The following is a 23,157-nucleotide window of genomic DNA, read 5'->3' on the forward strand; positions in this document are numbered from 1 at the left end:
AATTTTTTTTAAATATAAATCTCTGTAGCTCTTCCTCTGCATATAATTTTGCACCAATGAGCTTTACCATCTCTAAGTAGTGCAGGGTGCCTCAATTAAGAGAAAAACAGCAATACATGTACATCGAAGTGCTATTTCATTCAACAAGGTTCTTAAATTTCTATTTTACGTTGACAATATTTAGTCCTTTGTTTTCAGCACCATTGTCGAAAATGTGGCAGAGCAGTGTGTAGCGAGTGTGGTGGCAAAGAGTCAACATATCCTATTATGGGCTTTGAAAATTCAGTTCGTATGTGTGTTGAATGTTACGACTCCATCACAGATGATGAGTAAGCTGTACATGTTTTTTTGTAGTACCCACATAATCTGTTGGGAATGATTAACAACTCAACAAGTCTGATGGGCTGATATTTTGGTATCATGGGTTGGTTGTCCTTACCTTGCTGCTTTCAGTGAAGGCAATAAAATGTATCATTATATACCTAGACTTTCGCTCAACAAAACGAGCACTGTGATTGGTTGATTCTTGGTCACGTGGCCCTGATCAAATTCAAATGTATCCCGGCCGGGATACAATTCCGCAGTTGTTGCCCGCTCCAGATGTTTTGCTGCAATTGTTGCAGGAAAAGTCTAAATATATAACAAAGCACTAAATGTCTGGTCCCTCGGGAAACTAGTTAGTTTTGTTTTCCCTCGAGTCCTGATGTTTCCCTCGACTTCGTCTCAGGAAACATGAGGACTCTCGGCAAAATAAAACTAACTGTTTTCCTCGAGACCATACATTAAGTGTATATTGTTTCTTTTTGTGAGAAATAAACTAATGCTGCTGTTGATGAGCCAAAATTGATCCTCGGCTATGGAACAAAGTCATTAAGAGGCATGTTATCAAAATAATTGAAAATAAATCAAAACTGAAATTTGTCACTGAATGAAATTGTAGAATTTTACCTTTGATGTAAGAGTTAAACAGTCAATAGAAATGAGGTGTTGAGGTCACAGGTAGACCTCAGTTATAATTTGAGCTTTGTATGGAAAAATAAGCATCATAATCATCATCATCATCATCATCACTTTGTTTACAGTCTTAAGCTTAATGTGCATTACTAATTGGAAGGACTGTGAATTAAATCACATTAAGTAAAAGCAGATTGAATCTGTTGTTAGTTGTCGATGAGAGGGGAAAACAAGAATACCCAGAGAAAAACTAGAAAACTACCAAACTCAACCCACTTATGAAGTGGACCCAGCTCACATCAGTGGCACCCAACGTCAATTTTTGGAAAATATGTGTTCGGACGACGATTTGAGATCTAGAATTTTCGAAACATTTGTTGTAAAATTTCTTGCTTGCCTGCCTGTCCTAGGATTTTCGAACATCTAAAAGATGGTATAATTGCCCATTTTTAACGGATTTTTACCTTAAAAGGCTCACCTAGAATTTTCGGGAGCCTTTTTTTTGGCTGAAATTTTCGACAAAGTAAGTTTTGATCCCTATAATTTTCGGATCACTAGACTTTCAGCTAGGAAATCCGAACAGATGAAAGATTTTTAGGGGATAAAAATATGCCTCTATCTACCGTTTAAATACTAAAATACGTTTAACAATGCTATGTCTAAGTGGTTTTAAACTATATTCTCGTTGGGTGCCCCTGTCACATTGGTGGAATGCAAGTGTTTCCACCAATCTGCCAATCCTTTTCCCCCAAGCCATATCGACCTCCCCTCCTCTTTTATCTATTGTTTGCAGTATTTATTCATTTACTTTGTTGTCGTTATTTTAGACGATTACCTCTTTCTGATTTTCATGATGCAAAACACACAACACGTTCAATGCACTTAGACTTAACGAAAGGAAGATTACTGACCTGTGGTGGCGATAGGATTGTTAAGGTAAGTTACTAGCTCTGGTTAGTCCGCCTGGTCAGTCAACTTATCTGTCTGTTTTCCCTCCCTCCCAAACCCTCGCTCCAGGGGGTCTCTTAAACCGCCACCATGGGGCGTGAGGGACTTCCCTCCCTTCGGTCGGCAATCATTCGTTCGTTTGTTTGTTCTGCGAGTTAGAGCCACCTCATTCTTATCGGCGAATAACTTCGTTTAATTTTCGTTATTTCAGATTTGGGATGTCAAAGCGATTCTGTTATCTTAAGGCAAAGCAGCCACAACATACATTCAGAAGACACTGACAAAATGAAATAACACTGCAGAAGAAACAAGGTCGAGACCAGCTATTCTTCAGTGAAGAAAATCGATGAGAAAGGAAAACAATAGCGGAATGAAGGCCTCTTTTGAAAGGCAACTCCCTAAAAGCAAGAATCAGAATGAGGAGGGATTTCGTTTATCCGCTGACGGCCAATACAAATGAAGTGATGATGCTTGATATATTTGGGTGCTCTGCAATCTGCCCTAATCTTTTTTTGTTTGTTTGTTTGTTTCTTTATCAGATTATTGTAATATTTTCCTGTTTACTAAACAGTACAGCTATCGTTTTACTGCCTTCAAGTTAATTTTTACGATGTTCTCAATTTGTTTAAAAACTAGATCACCTATACTGAATGTCTGCTTAGCTCATTGCAACTTGATTTGTTTTCGTTTTTTTATTTTCCACTGGAAAGTTTCGTACATGACCGGCAGAGGTATTTTGCAGAACGCCGAACTTTGAATACCAAACACCGAACGTTATAAAACGGTATTTGACGGTAATAACTGTACATAATACGCAACGACAACTAAAAGTTAACCATGTTAGAAATCGGCGCTTAGACCTAATTGCTGCAGAGAAGCACTACCATTATTGAAAGCTAACCATTCTGCGTTTTGCAAAATACCCCTGCCCGTACATGACTGTTTCTTAATGGTGCGAATTTTATTTCATAAGAAGAGTTAGTTTTTCGAACTTTGTATTAATGAGCTTTGAAGAGATCAATAAACTATTGTAGCTTTAAGGCAGTTTACTAGAATTAAACATTAGTTAGTAATTTGTTACTTCGGACTTATGATCCAGGTTAATTCTAAATAGAAACAGGATCAAATAGACCTTGTCACTGCTTCGACCTGTTCACATGAAACAGCGTTCCCATACCTTGACTGAAGCGATAGCTTGCATAGCAATATTATATTTTATGTCCCCTCGGGACATTTGAAATGACAGATATGCAACCTCGTGTTCAAGACCTCTATTCTATTCATCCTCCCATTTTTTCAAAAGTTCCGAAAACGTTTTGGATCTGGAACTTTGGTCCGCCTGATCTGGTTCCATAGAAAAGGCAAAATTAGGTCTGAAAACGTGGTTCGAATCCTCTTACCACCGAAATACAACCGTTTTGATAAATGCAGGTGATAAGAAGAGAACCTGGATGTGAGGATGTGTGTCTTGCGAAAATGAGGCTCTGGAACAACTTTGCTGTACACATTAGCATTCATTGCGACAACCTCTGGAAAGCTGAACGCATTTGCGCTTTTGCTAACCAGTAGTATACCTTGTTTTTATTAAAATTTCGACGTCGGATATTGCGTTTCTAGCTCTCTGATTGGTTCACGCAATCTCGGTTATCAACTCACGCACCATATGGCGTGATATGGAAACTGGTTGAGTCAAGTGTTGCCTTGCTGAAAAATGTTTGCCGGAGGCAAAATTGCCGGGACAAAACATCTGACAAGTTCAGAATTAGATGAAATTTAATAAAACAATTCTTCCAGTCGAGATCGGTTCTGGCCAACTCGGCGCTACGCGCATGGTTGGCTATTTACCTTCTCATATCCAAAGCGCGATCATGGAATCATTGTTAAATAAAGCTCTTAGCTAATCACACGGCCGGATTAGTACCACATGAAAGAAATGGACCAGTCAGAGCGCGATCCATGTCATTAAACGTCCGCCATGTTGTTTTGGTGGGAAGCGGTCCATATTTACTTCTTGCAAAGTGTTGCATCTTTTGCTTAAAATGAAAGCTCAAAATAACGATAATTTCACGATCCTGTCATAAGATACCTGTAATTTGTTTCGTTTACTGAAAACCATATAATTTGGATGTTGTATTGTTCTGCCTTGTATACGCTGTGGGAAAACCTTTCGAGCTCCTTAGGTTGCGTTCGATTGACCACATTCCGGAATTGGAATACATGGAAAAGAAGTTAGTAATACTTCATTTTCACGGAGATTCGCATTAAAATTGTCGAACACCTTTTAAAATTCTGTTATAATCATAACTTTATTATCTTTGTTGCTTCAAAACGCCAAACATACCTTCATTAAGTCATCACTCCACGTATTCTTATTCCGGAATAGGGTCAATCGAACACACCCTAAAGTGAAGCGTACTCATAGCTGATACAAGTGCAAGTGAAAACACGGGACCTTGCACGTCAAACAACCGGTCCGTGCGATGTCTATAATGGCCAGTCATTTGAAATCCCGGTCCCAAACCCCAACCCCCGGAACATGACGGGGATTTAACGCCTATTTTACCATGCGTTGGCCCTTGGGGGCGGGGAAATTAACAAAATGTCTGTTTGACCGGGATATTAAGCGGTGATTTAACAGCTTGCGTCCACAGAAACTAGGACAACAGCGCGGATTTAACATGAAGGAACTGAACTTGTTTGTAAGTCGAAAAGCTGCATCATAGCTATTAAAATGTTATGATGTGAGTGTGATCGTCGCAGTGAAGTGAGCAACTAAGAAGTTGCAAAGAAGAGGAAAGGAGCTTTAAAGTGTGTAGTCTTTTAGCGCTGTAGTACTAATTGGGGACACCGTAAACTGAAATCAAATCAAACGTTGATTTTTGAGGAGAGGGGAAAACCGCATGACCCGGAGAAAACCTATCGGAGAAGAGTAGATAACCAACAAACTCAACCCACATATGACAGAAGCCTACTGTAGGTACCAGTCCCCTTCAAGCCTGGATGTTAATTTCAAGCTTCTTTGCTCACTTCACTAAACTTCACTACATAATGAACCTTTTCTATCATGCTGCCATGCGCTGTAGAAGAAACACTCTGCTATCGACATTGACCCATTCGAGCAGGTTGGTCGCTGCCTTTACCACTTGCCTTTATCGCCGTCAGTTGTTTGCTTGTGGAGAAGAGACTGATATTTAAAATGACAATAATAAAATCAATTAGTATAATTACATAAGTGATTATTGGAATTCTCTGCGCTGATTGGATGCAAATGAGGTAATTATTAAGCGATAATGACCCAAGCGGTTTTTTCAAAATGGCTGCGGTCAGTGTAAAACGCAGACTGCAGACCGGAGGTAAAGTGCAGCCATTTTCGGTCAGTGTAAAACGCAGACTGCAGGGGTAAAATGCAGACTGAGGTTATAGCGTAACTGTTGAAAAAGCCCAAACCCATTAGAAATGATAACAGTTAAGCCTAAATATTGTTTTAGGCCTAATTAGGCCTAAGGTTAGCATTTCTAAGGGATTTGGGCTTTTTCAACAGTTACGTTATAACCTCAGTCTGCATTTTACCCCTGCAGTCTACGTTTTACACTGACCGAAAATGGCTGCAAGTCGTTTTGTCGAAGAAACACTCTGCTATCGACATTGACCCCTTCGAGCGGGTTGGTCGCTGCCTTTCCCACTTGCCTTTACCGCCGTAGAAAAAAAAACAAAAAACCGTGGATTCGCAGCACTAAAAATGCACATTTTTCAAATAATCACCTATGCAACGAGGCCTTCCAAGGGTTCTTGGCGACAAGTGACATCGCTCCAAAATTGCAAAAAATGTAGCGACAATCTTGTTCCAGAAAACCGACAGCCGACAGAACCTGACGGACTGAAAAAAAGGGACAATTTGCGGCAGCGACAATCCATTTTTAACTTCGACAAAGCGACATCTTTTCACTTTGTTATTTCGACAGCGACATGACCGACCAGGCCAGCATGACTCTAAATCTTCTCTTCTGTTGGTGTTGCTACATGTATATTTCTTGTGCAAATTAAGATATATTAAAAAACCCATCATTCAACACTTGACGCACTTGTTATGCAGTGAGCGTCTTATGTCTCTTATTTCCTTTTTTGGTACAAAGGCCGACACGTAGTCACCTCAGTCATGATTCTCTGTAACTCGATGACTTTTATCGCGTCTGTGCTGTTTTTCTGGCGCTTTTTGCTAACGTGGAGTACGTGAAATGGGAAAACACTAAAAAAAATCGCACAGCAGTTACAGCATTCTCAAAAAAAGCAAAAGTAAGGACAAAAAGGGCCACAAGGGGAAAGAAAGGAAAGAAGGGGTAGTTTCTAAAGAAACTGTGGTGCTGCGTCGGTGGGGAAGTAGTATACAAAAATTTGGTTAAGTTGTCTGACACTGTTACTAAAGAGGGTTTTGACGTCCTTCGCTTGCATTTAAAGGGACAGCAATGACAGCAATTAATAATTAATAATGCGAGGGCTTAATTGTTGCTTGATTTTTACGTATTTCGATGACCGTATAAACACTTCCGTAGCTCGTTTTCACATCATTCTCAAAAAAAGCGAAAAGAAGGACAAAAAGAGCTGCAAGGGTAAAGAAAGAAAAGGTAAGTTGTCTGACACTGTTTACCAGTAATTACTGACTAATAATTACAGAGAGGGTTTTGACGGTCTTCCTTGTCTAGCAATGCCAGCAATTAATAATTAATATTGCGAGGGCTTAAACCGTATAAACACTTCCGTAGCTCATATCCGCTTATAGCCCCTCTCCATCCCCCTACACATCTCCCCCACAAAGTTATAAGCCCACCCAAAACTACTTTATAAGAATTCTTGGGTTTCACTCACGTGATCAACAGCCATGTTTTTCAACGAAAACAAAAGAAGACGTTAGCATAATAATAGCTTTCAATTCCCGGAGGATTGGATCGGGACACCAACATGGCCGCCATTTCATTGTTTGGGGACACCAACATGGCGGCCGTGACGTCATGTGGAATCCACGAATTGTGTAAGCCAGGGTTTACAGCCCAGAATTTTACAAAATTTCTGATCAATTCTGGCGGGCGGGCCTTAAAAGGTGGGGAATAAACTGTTTTCTCTTTTGCATGCCAGAGGCGTGATGTGCAATGACTGTAACCAGTCAGCAAACTCTGCCACAGTAATAACTTCCAAACTGTCAGCCATTTTATTTTCCTGTGGGGTCAGAGACCGAGAATGAGCGCCAAAGGTCGCAGCAGAAACTGTTCTACAAACTAATTATAGTGGTTAGCAAATCTTGAAAGTGTTTCTCTTCCAGAAAAACACATGTTGGTGTCATAATGAGGCTCCTGTGGCTAAGCCCGTTAAGGTCGCTAAGATCACCAAAACCGTTCAAAAGTCTATCTCTGGCTTTCTCAGTAATGGCTAACTATAGTAATGGTGATCTCAGTAGTAGTTGATCGCTACAAAAAGAAGGAAGTTTTTACTATTTAAATTAAACAAAATTACAGGACGCAAAAATTAAGCACGTTTAGCCAACATTTGTATTCTAGCGAAAAAGCGACAGCGACAATTGTATTGCAGGGAAAAAACGACAGCGACATTTGTCTTTTTGCCAAATAGGCGACACGTGGGCTGGAAAATGAGCGACAAAGCAACATCAGACGCCCCCTTGGGGGCCTCAGGCTCGGTGAATAAAAACCGAGACGAAGGCTTTTATTCACTGATATTCACCTCGCCTTCAGCGAATAATTGTTAAATAACATGTTAACGAAAACGTCTATTACAACAAATGCCGAAACATTAAATTAGATATCTTAGAACTACAACAATATTACCATTTGGTCTAAGGCCAACAAGCTTTTGGGTCTGATACGAATTTTTGGGCCTTCGAATCCAGTCGGTTTCGGGGCAACTTAAGCTAAACTAAGGTTTTGTTGTGCGATCCATACCTTTTACGAGGGATCCATTCCTTTAATTTGCATCCATGCAAAAGAGGCTGTCGCAACTAATTTGTATTCTAGAGAAGGCGTTTGAGGACGGAATGGCTGGCGACATTAAATTGGGATTCCTCATATCTCAGGCGTAAATATCTAACCCGCTTACAAATGCATAAACTTATGTTTGGAAATCCCCATCATGTCCTGGGGGTCGCGGACCGGAATTTAAAATGACGGATGCATTATAGGCCAAGCACCGACCGGTCATTTGACGTGCAAGGTCCCATGCTTTCACATGAAGGTCGTCTAAACGTAACCCTAAGTTAAGTTTAAAGGGCCCGATCGAGCTCGCTATACATGCATTTTGAGCAAAAGTCAACTCTAATCCTCGAACTCACAATCACAACCACAACCCGAACCAAGTCACTCATGGATGCAATCCGCATATCACTGTCTCAGTCTGTTGCAATATAAGTGCTACACGGCCAACGTTTTGCAAGCTCATCTGCTAAACAGAAATCTCTCAGCCAAGATAAACAACCTCAATAGTGGTAAGCAAACGTGCTTCAGTAGAACAACAGATTCACAGAGTGATAAGTAAACGGATGATCACAAAACCATAAGGACCTTGCACTCTCACGGGTTCAGGACATATCACCGCGCATCTACAGAACAGTTTTGAAAGGACCAGACAAGAAGGGGGAGCCAGCAGAGATTTCCAGCTTTCGAAATACCACTCGAACGTCGATACTTCTGTTGTAGTCGCAAAAAGCGGCCTCTGGCTTATTTTTTTTCCTTCTTCTTCTTCGCTTCTTCAACACCCTAACATTAGCGTCATTTTTTCACTTTTGTCCCACTAGATGCATTGCTCCGTTTGGATGCGCGCGAGGAACCGACCTGAACTTTCCGCGTCTTTTCAACCCTTGCGCGAGAAGGCGTCTTTCTGTGAGAGCCTGTTGGAGTGGTTGAAAGGGGCGGAGAGCCATCAGGGTCTGTGGTTGGAGTAGGGCTTTCTGCTCTGCGACTGGAAGACGTCTTGATACCACCTGAGAACAGAGAAAAAAGAATAATGGGAAAAATTATACGGCCATTGATCATATATAAGAGGGCCACTTCAATCTTTGAGAACGAAAGAGAGGTATGTTTTTTCAAACGTTGTGTAGCACTTAATTAAACATAATTAACTATCATTGTACAAACTAAAGTGCTGTATGTACCATTCGCTCTGACGAAGGGCTAACGCTCAAAACGTCAGCCTTCCAAATCGTTCACAATGGTAATTCGACCTTTATCAACACGTTTGATAAAACCAAATTCACCTGAGCGTTAGCTCGGGTAATGGAAACGGGACTACGCAAGGACAGAGCACAACTCGGCGGACTGGGTGTGGGCCCGTTTCTATTTCTAGGGCTAACATTCAGATAAATTAAGTGAATTATGAGATATGTCCAGAAATGCAAGATATTTGGCAAAAATGACAGAATTGGCGAAATTTCGCACAGAGGACGACATGTGGAGGATTTAGAAGAATTTCGCCAAATCCTCGATTTTCGCCATTACCTACATTTCTGGACACAAGTGGAACTTCAAGAACTTTAAGTTACACTCCGATCATTAAATGTAAATTTCTCAATTTTTAAGCCGAGTGCACGAGTCAAGCCTTACCCTGGAACTTCGTATCAAGTCGCCAAAACTTTGAGAAGTACCACTGAACTCGTTAACTTTCAACCCGCTTTGTACCAAACACAACAGTTTCCATTGATTGTATTTGAGAATTGATATTACTAAATCTAAATCTAAATTAACAATCCACAAAGGGTATTACCCATCACCGTCGATGTTAAAAATAAAAAATAGTAAATAAATAAATAATAATAAAATATATATAATTATTTAAAATAAATAGAGTCATCCCCCAATAGTTTCTTTGAAAAGTGGCCTCTAATAGCTTCAATGTCCCAAGATTCAATAACGTCCGTGAGTAGATTGTTCCAATCCTTACTTAGGGCTCCACTGAATTTTGAAACTGAACATTAATCAAACTAATTAGAATCCAGAGATTCGTTCAGAACATTGTTTAATGTTTATCAAAATGGATGAGTTTGATTAAGCCCCTAGAGTCTTACCTGTCAATCTAACACATTCCTCCCTATGCCTTGCATTCCATGCCTTCAACTTGCAGGATTTACTGCAGTAAAACACTTCTTTGCATCTTGTGCAAGCAGAAAGGCGGATTGCAATCGAGCGCCCGCACTCGTAGCAGTACCGAAAGCGGTTTTTCATCACCTGCTGTCGCTGCTTTAAAGACTGCGTCGCCAATGCGGAGATACTCATATGATCAGCGGCTTTGGTTACAGCAATACGTAATCCACAGTGCTCGTCTCGACCTGGAGATGAAGGTTTACTCGTAGACTGCTCAAAAGCACTGCGTCCAAAGGAAGGAGTGCTTGTTTTGCTAGTCTCAGCAGTTGATGGAATTTCGGTCGTTATGTCTCTTTTCTCTTCCTGGCAAAGTCAAAAGCAAAGTAAGTTACTAAATTTATAGCTCTCTTGTTCCACAGGCGACAGAGCGAAAAAGAAATTTGAGAAGCCTACATGTACCTCGTTATCGCTGCCATGATAATTGTCGTTAAGGCGATGAACAGCGCTGACTTCATGACCCACTATGGCCTCAATTTCATCACCTCCAACGACCTCGTTTTCAAGTCGGAAGCTAACACGGCTGAACCTCAACTTGTCGTTTTTTCCATCAGGAATGGGCTCTTTATCTGGTCTCAGCAAAGAAGGTTTTTCCGGTGATTTCAGATCACCAAAAGCTGACAGAGAGGTTACTTCGAGTTTCTCTTCATCTGAAAAATACGCAAAGTAAGAAGTACGTTTAAATAGACTCAAGGCTACCTACCATTGGATATTTGCATGAAAGCAGCATTTTATTACCAACCCCAAAATGCTCTTTCATATTTTCCTCTACTCTCCTGGAAACAGAACATTCAATTTGTCTGTGAACAGAAGACACTCAAAGCACTCCAGTCTTGGTAGCAAAGATGACACGATGCAAATGGCCTTTTATTTTATGCCCCTTTTAAGCGAGCTTTTCACTCGAGACTCGAGCTCGAGAGATTCGTGTCAAGTGACAGTAAGGCAGGCAAGTACACGAGGCAGGGACAAAGGCTTCCCTAGTATTCGCCGGCATTTTGAGCAAATTTAACTAAATTAACAATGCCATATCATGATGTCCATTATGTGACTTTATCATGTGTTCCACTTGCGGTAGTGGTACATGAAAGGATCAACAACTCCGCCATTCAACTTAACTTTACCTTTCGCCATCCCCATTTTGGCCGCTACTTTGTTCTCACTTTGTTCTCGATAGTTGCGACAGGTTCCGCCATTTTGGTTTGACAACAGGAACCCGCGCTGAAAGTGGAATCTTCATATTGAACAACTTGCTTGCTTGCACAATACGAGCGAACGCGTCAAGCACTTTTTCACAGTAAAATAAGTGCTCTTGGGTTTATGATTGTTCATTGCGTCTCGAGTGAAAGCCAGGCTCAACTTATTTTCGTTCTCAGGGAAAGTGCCTGCATAGGAATTACATTCGTTGACGATGAGTTGTATCCGGCTCTACCACAAATTATTATTTTAGGTCTTAGCAGGGTGATGGGCTCCGATCTGCCTTAGTTAATTAAAGAAGGGAACTTTTTTAGCTTTGTCTTTACATTCATTAAGAAAATAAAGGTCTGTCAGGACCAACGCAATGATTCGAAAACGTCGCTCACCTGTTTGTTTCTCAGCTTCTTTTATCTGTTTGTCGATGAGTTCTTTCTCTTTCTTTAACACCTGCGTGCGCAACAAATCTCCCAGATGATCTAACATTTCCCGACGGGCATTGTAACAGTCACGCTCAGTCGCTGAGAGGGCATGGTACGGGGTGTGGGCGATCTTGCGATCCTAGTGTGTGTTAATTAAAAAATAAATGAAAATAAACGGTCATTAGCTTTGAGATGAAGAACGAAGTATGAATGCTGTTTGCCATGGTAAACCCTTGACATATCTTTTAAACATGATCTGCTAGTACTCGCCAGTTAGCATGGCCACTTAGATTCCACTCTGGGAGTTTTTGTGTTTATTCTTCAGGAAATAATGAAGAAAGATTCAAAGAAGTTGAGATACTCAGAACGGACAAATACATGTAAAACCAATAGCGACCTACAACAACAATCCCCTCACTTTCTATATGCAGATCGATCAAAAACCCTGCGTGAACTTCTTAATCCATGACCACAATTTGACGTCATGATAATTAATGTGAAAGTCTCCAAAGAAAGGAAATGAAGAAAAGTAATGATTTACCTGATAAAACACATTGTAAGCATAGTCAACCACAGTTCCAGGAGGGTACTTGAGGTTAACAGTTATTGGGGATAGAATATTTGCTCCGGCTCTCATCAACTTGTTTATCTTCAAAAAATTGAGAAAAAAGTCAGTCAGCCTTTCTCTTGAACCGTATCAACCTCAGTCAAACTTAGTTCTCACGTTATCTCAAGGTGTCACATGCATCACACCTGCTCCACGCTTACTCAGCTATAAAGTTATGTTTTTTTAGGAGTATGGTTACAAACAAAAACTAATGTTCTAAAGAACAATTTTCACTGCTGAAGGAACAATTCTTTCCCCGGACATTACACAACATTACGATATTTACTCGGAGAAGATGCGGCGCTTATTTAATTTTTCGCGCCTCAAATGCGGGGCTTATTGGAAAGCGGCACTTATTCAAAAACTGGACGCTACACAGAATTATTTCTGTGCGGAGTTTAACAGAAACGTCTTTTGATAGTCACCATTTGACTCTTACGGCATTTTACTTAATGGACGAGCAGCGAAATACAATCACTTTGAACTGCCTGAGGACATCGGTTTTGATTCAAAGAAATTCCCCATGCTGTGTTGGAGTTACTTTGTAGTGTTTCTTTAATTTGCCGAAATTCCTCGAGCAAGCGCCGCATTGGGACCGCGGTGCTTATTTGCTTTTTTGTCCCAAATGCGGCGGTTATTCGAGGGCGGCGCTTGTCCGGGGACGGCACTGATTCGAGTAAATCTCTGTACTCTTTTATAAAATAATTAGGATAATACGCGCACTCTCATTGGTCAATAACTGTGTTTAGATGAGAGTATGGACACAAGGCTGTGACATCACACGAATTTTGTTTGGTTATGTGTTGTCAGACGCACGTTTTGATTGGCTGGTAGGAAATATGAGCGTGTATCAAGAAACTCTGTTTCTATCTTGAAGTAAAAAAACCAACATTTTCCTTTATTTGTCGAATTATCATTGAGAAATATTTTATAAAAGCAATAGAGGACTTTTTTCCGTGTTTCCATAGACTCATCTAAACACGAAGGGGAGTTGGGAGAATACGAGACAGTTATGCAAACCCGAGACGCAGTCTCTCAACTCTCAACTCTCCCAACTTCCCCTCGTGTTTAGATGAGGCTATGGAAAAACGGAAAACGTCCTCTATTGCTAAAATCGACAACGATATTCGTCATCAGTGGTCAAAACGTTGCGCCTCGCGAGTCCACAACATTCCACGCTAAAGAAGTTGTTTATTTCAAAGCGCCACCAAAGTCGCCAGAGTTGAAACTTTTGCGACAAAATCACAGAGATAGTTGCCCGTGTAGCCCCCATGCAACTTTTTGCCCGTCCTTGTTAGCCAATGAAATTAAAGGAGGAATGTTTGTTTTTAGGGCCCAGGTCTCTTGAAGTACGCCATTCGTGCGGCCTTCAATTTGACGCCAAGATTTGTCATAGGTGTTAGCCACCCTCGCGCGCAGGCGACGCGACAAAATTAGAAAAAAATTGCATCACCGGCGAGATCAAATAATCGCTCGTGTACCCGCGGCTTGATAATCATTTCCTAAACTCACTAGTTTTATTCTGTCAGCTGGTGTTCTTCTTCTTTCAGCCATGAAAGATGTTGCAGCACAGAGAGCAGATCCTACTCCTTTTGAGAGACCAAGGCTGGGATTAACTCCATGCTCAAGGAGAGTGTTAACAGCCTATAAAATATTTTTTAAAATTATACATACAATACAATACAATACATACTTACATATAATTGACCACTCCCCATAGAGGCTTTTCAGGGCCAATGAAAAACATTTAACAAAACAACAGAAAACAACAGCAACAGCTACATGTAAACAGCTACTAAGAATCCCAACTAGCCGGAAGCAAACCAGTTGGCTATTTACAAGTTGAACCAGGAAATGGGCTACCAGGAATGGCCACCAGGAATACATTAAACGAGTGGTCAGAACGAGTCTTGAACCCAGGAACTCCGGATCTCAAGTCAAGCGTCCTAACCACTAGGCAACCCTGCCTCATAACAGAGAACCAAATTAATGTTTGCTAACGGTAAAATAACGGAAAACCAAATTAAAAGATAATAATTATGGTATGTTCACGTGCTTTGAAGTAACTATCAGCTCTGAAGCCCGTATCAATTGATTAGTCCAACGATGTGGCCTGACCCCATCTTATGTCAAGGTTCGTCTTTTTGGTACATGCAGTTAAGTGCTCTTAGACTAGTAACCCAAACTAAAGCTAAATTTGAAACAGACATTTTAAGTTAGAAAGGACTGAAATTATTGTAATGCCAAAAGCCACACATTTTTCCAACTGAGCTCTGCTTTCCCTAACAGCCAGTATTATTTCAAAAGTAAGCAAGCATTAAGCCAAGTCATATGCTGACACAAAAGTTCCTTGACTTTTTGCAAAATCCTATGTAATGAAACAGTGCAGTGATGTCCTACCATATCATTTCCACTTAAGATTGCCAAGGATAGTGCAGAATGTCCCTCACACAATATGTCAGGATTGGCTCCATTTTGCAACAAAAGACCTACAACAGCAGATGATACCTGTAAAAAAGAACCCATATATGTCCAACAACATTATAATAAATCATAATCCAGCAAAAAACAAGAGTGAGAAAAATGCATTGTTATTCTCCAATAAACACCTTCAAACTAGGACATGAAAAGTCATACTTTATCATTATCCTCTCTCAAACATGCTATATGTGCTGGTGTTCGTCCATTATTCTCTGAACCAAATGCACAATCTCTTATGTTAGGATCAGCTCCAGAGTTGAGAAGCAGCTCTGTGATCTCCACTCCTGTGCCATCTGGCAATGCTACCGCGATGTGAAGGGGAGCTATCCCCAACTTCTATAAACAATAAGAAAACAACAAAATATGTTTGGAAACATTCTATAGTCTATTTATCAATATTCAAGGTTTGTTTATACATATGTATAAAAATTAAAATGTTTTGAATGAGTTCATACTTCCTTTGATAACTTGGCAGAAGTGTCAGCTCCTTTCTGGAGTAAAATTTCTACAGCAGCAGCATCAGCAGCTTTCACAGCAAAGAAAAGGACTGGCATGGGAAGAGCTGAAGCATTGGGGTCCGCACCTCGCTTTAGCAAAAGACGAACTGTGGCTTCTAGATGAGGCCGCCTGAAACGTAATTACAAAGTCACAAAAACATGCCATTAATTTTTACTTTTCTTTCCCTCCACAAGGACACCAACACACACAAAAAAACAACCACTCATTATTGATCCACTGTACCTCTGAACTGCCAGTAACACTTGCTTGTTTTGTTCCATGCTATTTTCACTAAGCACATCATCTGTTGATTCTGAAGGCTGCCTTGTGCTACTCACCACACTCATAATGCTGAACAGTGAGGGTGCCATTACCTTTGGTTTGCCTGAAGTTTTGTCACCAAACTTATCAGGTGATAACACACCACTGAATGGCATCAGCAAATCTATATTCGAGTTATTGGCATTATCTCCATCAACAACACTTTCAGTTTCTTGATTACTGGTCGTGTTACGTGTAACAAAACCATTTTTCCTTGAATCTGATCTGCTTTGATTTAAATTACTATTCTCGATGCCATTGCTATTTGTGTCTTTATCTCCAACTGTTCTGCTTGTTAATTCAATTATTCTGTACATAGTTTGAGCATTGGTCTCCATTTGGTCATTCTCACAATCAATTAAATTCTCACGACATTTATCCTCAGAATTTTCGTTAGCACCTTCAGATTCGGTGTTTGCTTCTGACACCACGCCATCAACCAAATGACTTTGGCGATAGTTCCTGTGTATGTAAATGCCTTTTTGCAAATCTTCCTGTATGCAGTTAAATAAGTTTTCAACTGGTATATTTTCAGCAATGTTATCTTTCCATGTGTGTTTGGTGTAGAACAAAACATGGCAGGCAGCCAGAGCTGACAATCCCTCGTCATTCAACTTGTTCACATTTGCACCATTGTCTAGCAAGCAGTTAATGACATCTCGGTGACAGTTAACCTTTTTAAAAGAGGAAGAAGTTAAAAGAAAAATTCTGGCTTCAAAGTGAAATGTTTAATTGACAGACAACATGATCTTTACAGAAAAGGACAGTTACATGTCAATATTATCATAAATAATAAATTATTTTTAAACTTATAATTACATTGGACCTGAAAAGCCTATGTCGAAACAGTATCTCCGGTGTTCATAATCTTTTAGTAATATAAGAATGAAGACCTTTAAGAAGCATCACAGATTGACTTGTAATGGCAAGGATCTTGAACAATAATCCTCAACTTTCTCGCCAGAAATAGTGAAGAATTTCAAAGTTCTCAAAGTATTCCTTTGGAGGTCAGTTCTTGCCAATATTCTTAATGTAATTTTATTGCAATATTTTATTGCAATCTTTTCAATATCTTTTCAAGATCGCCAATGCATCATTTTAAAATCTTTGAAAGTAGCTTAAGCATCTTATAACCTTCATGTTCTAGGGTCTTTGGCAGGAATTTGAAAACTTAAGACTGTCAAAGACTCTAGGCTGCTCACAGATCTTGAGAGCTCTTAGAGCAAATTTCCTATGACCTTGAAAAGAAAATGTAAAAACAGAACATAAACAAAAATGCAAAACATTGAATTGGCTTATCGAACAAAAACGAGCACAAATTTTTATTGGCTTGGCAAACGTGGATGGGACATGAAAAAAAAATGGACCCCAGGTCCACGGACCACCCCTGTGGACTCGGTCCATGGACTACCCCTGTGGACCACCCCTCATTTTATAAAGTTACAAACACAAAAATCTTACGACGAAAAAGGGAGGTGATCCTCGCACTTACAGTATGTGGACGATCTAAGCAAAAATATACACTTGATGAACTGTCCGGAGGGAAACAGTTTTGTTTTCGAGGGAAAACAAAACTAACCAGTTTCCCGAGGGACCATACATCAAGTGCTTTGTTATAATTATTTAGACTTTTCCTTCAATAAATTATCCCAGCAAAACATCCGAAGCGGGCTACAACTGCGGAATTGTATCGCGTCCACAGGGGTGGTCCATGGACCTGGTGTCCATGTTTTGTATATGTCCATGCAGATGCAAACAACGTCATCTCTCCTAAGAACTTTCTGGAAAGCGATCGGCCTTTTTCCTTTGACGTCATCTGAAATGCAGTAACGTGATTGGGCAATCGAAATGTTTACTGCTCTTACATGTGTCACTTTGCTGTGAATAAGGAGAAGCTTTGTTTGAATCTTGCCAAACATAGGTCCCTGAAACAAATTGCGAACACTTTTTCAAGGTCACACAAAAGTCGCTCTTTCAGGGAATACATGTAGGGTTCTTGCCTACAAATCACATACTGTACTTACTGAAGCAGCTAATAAAGCGGTGTAGCCAGTTTTATCAGCAACATCAACATGAACACTCCCACTTTCAATCAAACTCCTCACTTTAATACAGTCACCTGCTGCTGCTGCTCTTAAAAATTCTTCTGAAGCCTTCTCAACAGGTCCTTTGGGACCCTTATCACCCCGAATACCTTCCAAAATGTCTGAATATGGAAACCAATTTGGAATTTGAGACAACAGCTTATTGTTGCCATTCTCTTCAAAGTCTTGTAAGGAAGGCATTGAATTTCTTGTACCCTCCTTTGCAGTGTTAGCGCGCCTAACTTTAGCAGATAAATTGTTTCCAGCATTGACATTGTAGTTTGAATAGTGTTGGAAGAGAAACGCACTGTCCATGACAGAGCAGAGTTTAATAAGACGTTCACCATTCCAATGGCCAATATCGTGTTCATCATTAGAGTATGTCATTATTCCTGGACCATCTCTCACACCTCTCCTGTACAACCCCTGTGTAAAAACAACCAAAATAACAACTTATTTGTCTTTCAATAACAATCATGTGGATTTAAGACTTCAATAATTTACGATCCATAGCAATCGTGCCTTTTATCTCCTCCAGTAAATTCAACTCCAGTAAATTTCTTTTGGAAGCCATTATAACGGAAACTAATAAAAAAGATTAAACTGCACCAAATCTGCCAATCCAAATTCAAAATGCCCACCCTACCCCTAAAGCTAATCAAAATGATGATCATTTTATTATCATATTTTGAGCAATGCATTACAAAGAGTTGTATAACATACCTCAAATTTATTTCCACTGGGAAAAGTAAATGTTCCAAATCCTTCCTTTTTGTCATTCTCAAAGTGACCTTCAAATTTTGTTCCATCTGGCCAAGTGTAAATACCTTTACCATGTTTTCTATCCTGGTAAAACTCTCCAGCATAACTCTGAAGGGAAGAAACTGATTTAGATCATACACTCACAAACAATTTGTAAAAAGCTGTTATAACTTTTCTCTGCCATTATCACCAGTCCTATGCTTGTTGAATGGTTAGGTTTAGATATAGTCAAACATTGTTTGTCCCAGACCAGGGCTTTAAGTTGTTTGAAAGGAAAAATTTGGATTCTACAGCTGTACAACAGGTCTGTAAGCAGTGGAAGGTTTAACCCATTGACTCCCAGGGGTACCCCATTGACGAGTAATATCGTCTGGTGTTAGACAGAGTAAAAGACTAAGTCTGGTCGGTTTAGGCCAGTTTGGGTGTCAAAGGGTTAAATTAATACAAAACAACTCATGTTAGAGCAAATTTCAATTGAGTGTTGTAAAACCAAAACCAAAGTAATTACTTTGGCCAATCAAAAAGGACGGAGACAATCCAATAAAACAATCAAAACTCGAAGTAATTACATTTAGCCGACACAAAGCACGGGAAAATATGCACGCGCGAGCCACAATTGGTTTTGGTTTCACTTCTGATTGGTTGAAAAAATGGCACGAGAAATTTGAACCAATCATTGAGTGAAGTAAATGCAAAATCAAAGCAATTCGCTAGTTACTTTCGACACTCAATTGAAAACCGCTCAATTGAGCAATGACAATTAGAAAAAGTGAGTGCTAAGGATGCTCCCACAAATTCCCCAAAAATATGATCTGTATTGATCACTAATGATTAATAACTAGTTAGGAATTTCTCTAACCTACCCACCTACCCAACCCTCCCACCCCACTCCACTCAACTCAACAATTTATTATTGTTATTCTAGTGCACTGAGGCTATCGAACGAAGGTAAATAATTCGCAAAAAAATGACTCGCTTAAAGACCCAGTTTAGCGCATCCTTTGATCTTCTTATGGTTGAAAAACTCTATCGTATGTTACAAACATCAAATTTGATTCTGTGTAGCCTGTAATTCTTGGTTTTGTGACTGACCTCACCATCAGACCAGCAGAGCGTTCCAACACCATGGCGCATATCCCGCAATAAAGCCCCATCATATATTGAACCATCCGGCCAACACTGCTTTCCATAACCATGCCGTGTATTGTCAACATATTGTCCATCGTAACAAGCCCCGTTCGGCCACCTGAAAATTCCTCTGCCGCTCTTTTTAATTCCTTCAACTTCGCCATGATAAACAGCTCCGCTTTTGTATTCCCGGCGACATTGGCTTGTGTTCAATCGCAGAACTCGATTCGAAGAGGATATCTTTGTGCCGCTTTTCATACCTTATAACACGAATGCTTATAATTAATCGCAATTTACAGCCTTCAGTTAAACAGGAGAAGCCAAAAGTCGACTTCCCAGTATTGTTCATATCCCTGATTGCTCATATCATGCAAATATGCAAACGATTTTTGTTTTCAGAGTCGTTGCTAAGGCACCAAATATGGGCAACTGCACTGTATTGTTTTGTGTGAGAGAGAAGATTGGAGAAAACACTCCTTTGGCTTTCTGCAACAAATATGTTTAACACATTCGAAATAATTACGGAAGTACAAAAGTTTAACTCAACAAGCATTGCTCAGAATGAATGATACCCACATGTTGACTTTATATAGTCTCAGTTTTTTCCCCTCTTCATTTTTTAAGAAGGCTCAAACCATTTCAACAAACTGTACCATTTGAAAGGTCTGAATCTACCCAACTGTTTCACCTAACAGCAAAGTTATGGTAACAAATGAAACATCAATAATTCCTTAACAAGATGCACTCACTGATGTGAAATCATAAGTCACCATGGAAATAAAGGAGCCATCTAGAAATACCCCTTATTTTGTCTTTAAATGCTTATATCTCAAAAACAAACTCTGTGGCCCCCAATTGTTTTTTTTTTTTTTTGTTTGGAAAGTTATTAACAGGCTCAGATAAAACTCTCTGCAAAGTTAATAAAAATTCTCTGGGGCAGATAATTTCATAGCCACTTTCAGCTAAGGTGGCTCTGAATCCAATGCAGAGAATTAGGGTTAGGGTCAGAGTTTTATCTGACCCTGCTAATTACTTTTCAGGAATAAAAATTGGGGGTCACAAAGTTCGTTTTTGAGATAAAAGTGTTTAAAAACTAAACATAGGGCATTTATTTGTTTATTTATTTGGCATCTATTTGTTAATCAGACAACTCATCAAACAGAGTTCGTATTGAGAGATCATTAGCCCTCCTTACTCTCCTACTTCTCTTATACATGATAAATTTGACTTATCTTGGGAAGCTTTATTTAGCTGAAAAAATATTTACCATAATTTAATACCATTCCACCCTTTTTAATAATGGAATATTCTCTACTTAACACAATAATGGAATATTCTCTACTTAACACAAGAAATACTGTAGTTAGGTGGAAAACATTTTTTAGAAGGCACATCTTATACATTTGCTTATGTTGCAAAAATGTGTGCAACAATGACTTTTTTTACACTTTACACTGCAGCTACAGTTGCTATATGTTTGAGTAACGTATATACCAGGATATATGGGTTATTGACCAAGCGTGAGGTCAAGATGGCTGGCGTGAATTTCAACATTCTATTCTAGTCACCTAGTCCTGAAAGAGAATCTCTCCAGAACAGCTCCAGAGAAGGTATCCAGATGAGACAACTGAAATTAAGGCCATTTATTACAAACAGTTGATATCAATTCTGGTTGGCTTAATAGCTCAGCTGGATAGAAGGACAGTGTAGTGATACTACAGAATTCATTGGATATCTGCTGACATTTCATGGGCATTCCTATCAAATAAAAACAATGACTCAGGTTCTCACATTGGGTTCCCATCCCTCTCCTGGAGAGCATCTAATACGTTTTATTGCTTCTACAGAAAAAAAAACAACAACAATAACAGAGAAGCCTATTGAATAACAGCTCAGGGTTTCAGTTACAGTGCAACGCACCTTACCATGGTCACCTAACAAAGTTTTTTACAAATTATCTGCCAATCGGTGTGTGCAAATTTAATTGACAATAATGCCTTCTTGCAAAGTTCGCACGGTTGTAAGTTGAACACAGTTGCATGGGTTATTGAGTTGACGTATTTACATGTTGTTGTCAAATGTGAAAGTTTGTTAGATGGCCACGGTAAAGTGCATTGCACTGTAAAATAATAAAATTATTAAGAATTCAAGGAAAAACTATTTAAAAACTAAAATTCTAAAACGTTCAAAATCTTGGTCTCTGCCCTTTACTCTTGTCATAAGCGATTCAAAAACAATTTACTCTCTATTTAGACAGGTAAGTAATCAATGTCTATGACACTCAGCACTTTTTCCTCCATCTCTTTTGTTCTTCCTACATTTTCCTGGTTCATTTGTAAGGAAGCAAAATGGCACCTCAGATGCTCCAGAGCCTTCTTATTTAAATCATTCTCTCCCTTCTCTTTTTCAAACTCCTCTCTCAGTTTGTCAATTTCTTTCAGCAGTTTTACTTTTTGAAGCTGATTTTGTTGCTCTAAGAAGTATTCCACATTTTTTAAGTTTTCTTGCACTTCCCTTTCCTTTCTCTCCAGTCTTCCCTGTAGTTCCTCGTTTTTTAGTTTTTCTTTATTTAGTTCTGATTTTGTTTGACTCAGTGTATGCTCAATCTCGATTTTTTCATCTTTCAGATCTTCGTAGTCTTCTCTTTTAACTTTTAAAGTTGCATGATACCTTCGCACATCATCTTTTAGTGCCCTGTAATTAACTTTCAACCTTCCATATTTCTTTTTCAGAAGAAGCAATGTACTTTTTGCAAGCTGGTCTCCTTCCTCCAATTTTTTATATTTTTCTTTCCAAACTTTGATCTCGTCTTGAGTTGATTCTAGCATGGCTGCCAGTTTAAGATTTTGCATTTTAGCCTTTTGGAAAAATGTTCGCAGCATTTTCAATTCATGTTGACTCCATATACACACGTTTCTTTCCTCATATTGTGATTCTTTCGCTGTTTTTCTTTCGTTATCGATTCTGATGCCGAAAACAGTTTGCTTTTTAGGACTTGAATGTCTTGACATAGAATCTTGATTTCTCGATCCATGAGCTTTCTCTTCCTCGCAATACACTTTCCGATATATTTCACCCCAAACATTCCTCTTCGGCTTTTCTCTGTCTTGCACTTGTGGAGTTTTCAGGATTTCGTCGACAGTTTCGAACTGAAAATTTGGGGGGAAAACCTCTGCTACCCAGTGATCCGCCATCTTGAATATCAGTGCAGGAGAGGAGGAATGGATCTAAATCGAGATATCCTGGATCCCTGGATGCAATGTGCCTGGGTTCAACCCATCCTCTAACTCTGAAATGACTATCATCGACAATTACTATTTCTAAGTTTCTCTAAATATTGACTGTTATCGTCAATTTAGGATGCTTAGTGCTTGATAGGCATTATGGGAAATGAATATATATATATATATTTTTTTTAAAATCCGAACTCGCTGGACTCGAACCTGGGAATTTTCGATTATTAACCCTTTTACTTAACCACCAGACTACCGCATCGCTAACTGCCATAAATTGTTTTTAAAAATATGTCAATATATTTTTTCTTCCGAATGCCGCTGTAAACGTGTATTATTAAAGGCTAAGAAACAAGTTTAAAAAAGAGAAAATGTCGGTTACCAAAGCTTATG

General features: G+C 39.4%; 3 protein-coding genes and 1 long non-coding RNA gene across 5 annotated transcripts in view; 1 reads left to right on the forward strand and 3 right to left on the reverse strand.

The window, feature by feature from the left end:
* The window catches only part of LOC137982183 (WD repeat and FYVE domain-containing protein 2-like), a 14,516-nt gene extending 11,483 nt beyond the window's left edge, over window positions 1-3,033 (forward strand). For both annotated transcript variants that reach the window (XM_068829248.1, XM_068829249.1), the window contains exons 10-12: window positions 199-329; window positions 1,782-1,890; window positions 2,114-3,033. In XM_068829248.1, coding sequence (XP_068685349.1) covers window positions 199-329; window positions 1,782-1,890; window positions 2,114-2,146 — 273 coding nt within the window. In that variant the 3' untranslated portion in view covers window positions 2,147-3,033. The remainder of the gene's footprint in view (window positions 1-198; window positions 330-1,781; window positions 1,891-2,113) is intronic.
* Window positions 1-6,153, reverse strand: part of LOC137982186 (uncharacterized) — a 6,952-nt gene extending 799 nt beyond the window's left edge. The window contains exons 1-2 of the long non-coding RNA XR_011118630.1: window positions 5,665-6,153; window positions 4,957-5,086 (exon numbers count right to left, since the gene is read on the reverse strand). This is a non-coding gene — a long non-coding RNA (uncharacterized lncRNA). The remainder of the gene's footprint in view (window positions 1-4,956; window positions 5,087-5,664) is intronic.
* A 353-nt stretch (window positions 6,154-6,506) lies between these two features.
* Window positions 6,507-19,903, reverse strand: LOC137982200 (ankyrin repeat and MYND domain-containing protein 1-like). The gene is made up of 13 exons (XM_068829267.1): window positions 19,496-19,903; window positions 18,365-18,511; window positions 17,582-18,067; window positions 15,480-16,231; window positions 15,194-15,365; window positions 14,895-15,074; window positions 14,658-14,765; window positions 13,770-13,901; window positions 12,192-12,299; window positions 11,618-11,789; window positions 10,440-10,687; window positions 9,965-10,343; window positions 6,507-8,884 (listed from the first exon to the last, which is right to left on the reverse strand). The coding sequence occupies exons 1-13, from the start codon at window positions 19,787-19,789 to the stop codon at window positions 8,673-8,675; spliced, it is 3,390 nt and encodes a 1,129-aa protein (XP_068685368.1). The 5' UTR covers window positions 19,790-19,903; the 3' UTR covers window positions 6,507-8,672.
* Window positions 19,904-20,853: 950 nt separating this feature from the next.
* On the reverse strand, window positions 20,854-22,861 carry LOC137982201 (coiled-coil domain-containing protein 160 homolog). The gene has a single exon (XM_068829268.1). The coding sequence runs from the start codon at window positions 22,723-22,725 to the stop codon at window positions 21,781-21,783; it is 945 nt and encodes a 314-aa protein (XP_068685369.1). The 5' UTR covers window positions 22,726-22,861; the 3' UTR covers window positions 20,854-21,780.
* Window positions 22,862-23,157: the final 296 nt, after the last annotated feature.

This window comes from Montipora foliosa, chromosome 13 (assembly GCF_036669935.1).
Source record: "Montipora foliosa isolate CH-2021 chromosome 13, ASM3666993v2, whole genome shotgun sequence".
Taxonomy (NCBI): domain Eukaryota; kingdom Metazoa; phylum Cnidaria; class Anthozoa; order Scleractinia; family Acroporidae; genus Montipora; species Montipora foliosa.

What these genes read in the sequence shown, in the direction of transcription:
- LOC137982200 (XM_068829267.1), bottom strand. Translation starts at nt 19,789, where the DNA reads ATGAAAAGCGGCACAAAGATATCCTCTTCGAATCGAGTTCTGCGATTG. An exon ending in CCGCTTTATTAGCTGCTTCA is followed by an intron (nt 16,232 to 17,581) that starts GTAAGTACAGTA and finishes TCTTTTAAAAAG; the next exon opens with GTTAACTGTCACCGAGATGT. An exon ending in GTGTTACTGGCAGTTCAGAG is followed by an intron (nt 15,366 to 15,479) that starts GTACAGTGGATC and finishes ATTACGTTTCAG; the next exon opens with GCGGCCTCATCTAGAAGCCA.
- LOC137982201 (XM_068829268.1), bottom strand. Translation starts at nt 22,725, where the DNA reads ATGGCGGATCACTGGGTAGCAGAGGTTTTCCCCCCAAATTTTCAGTTC.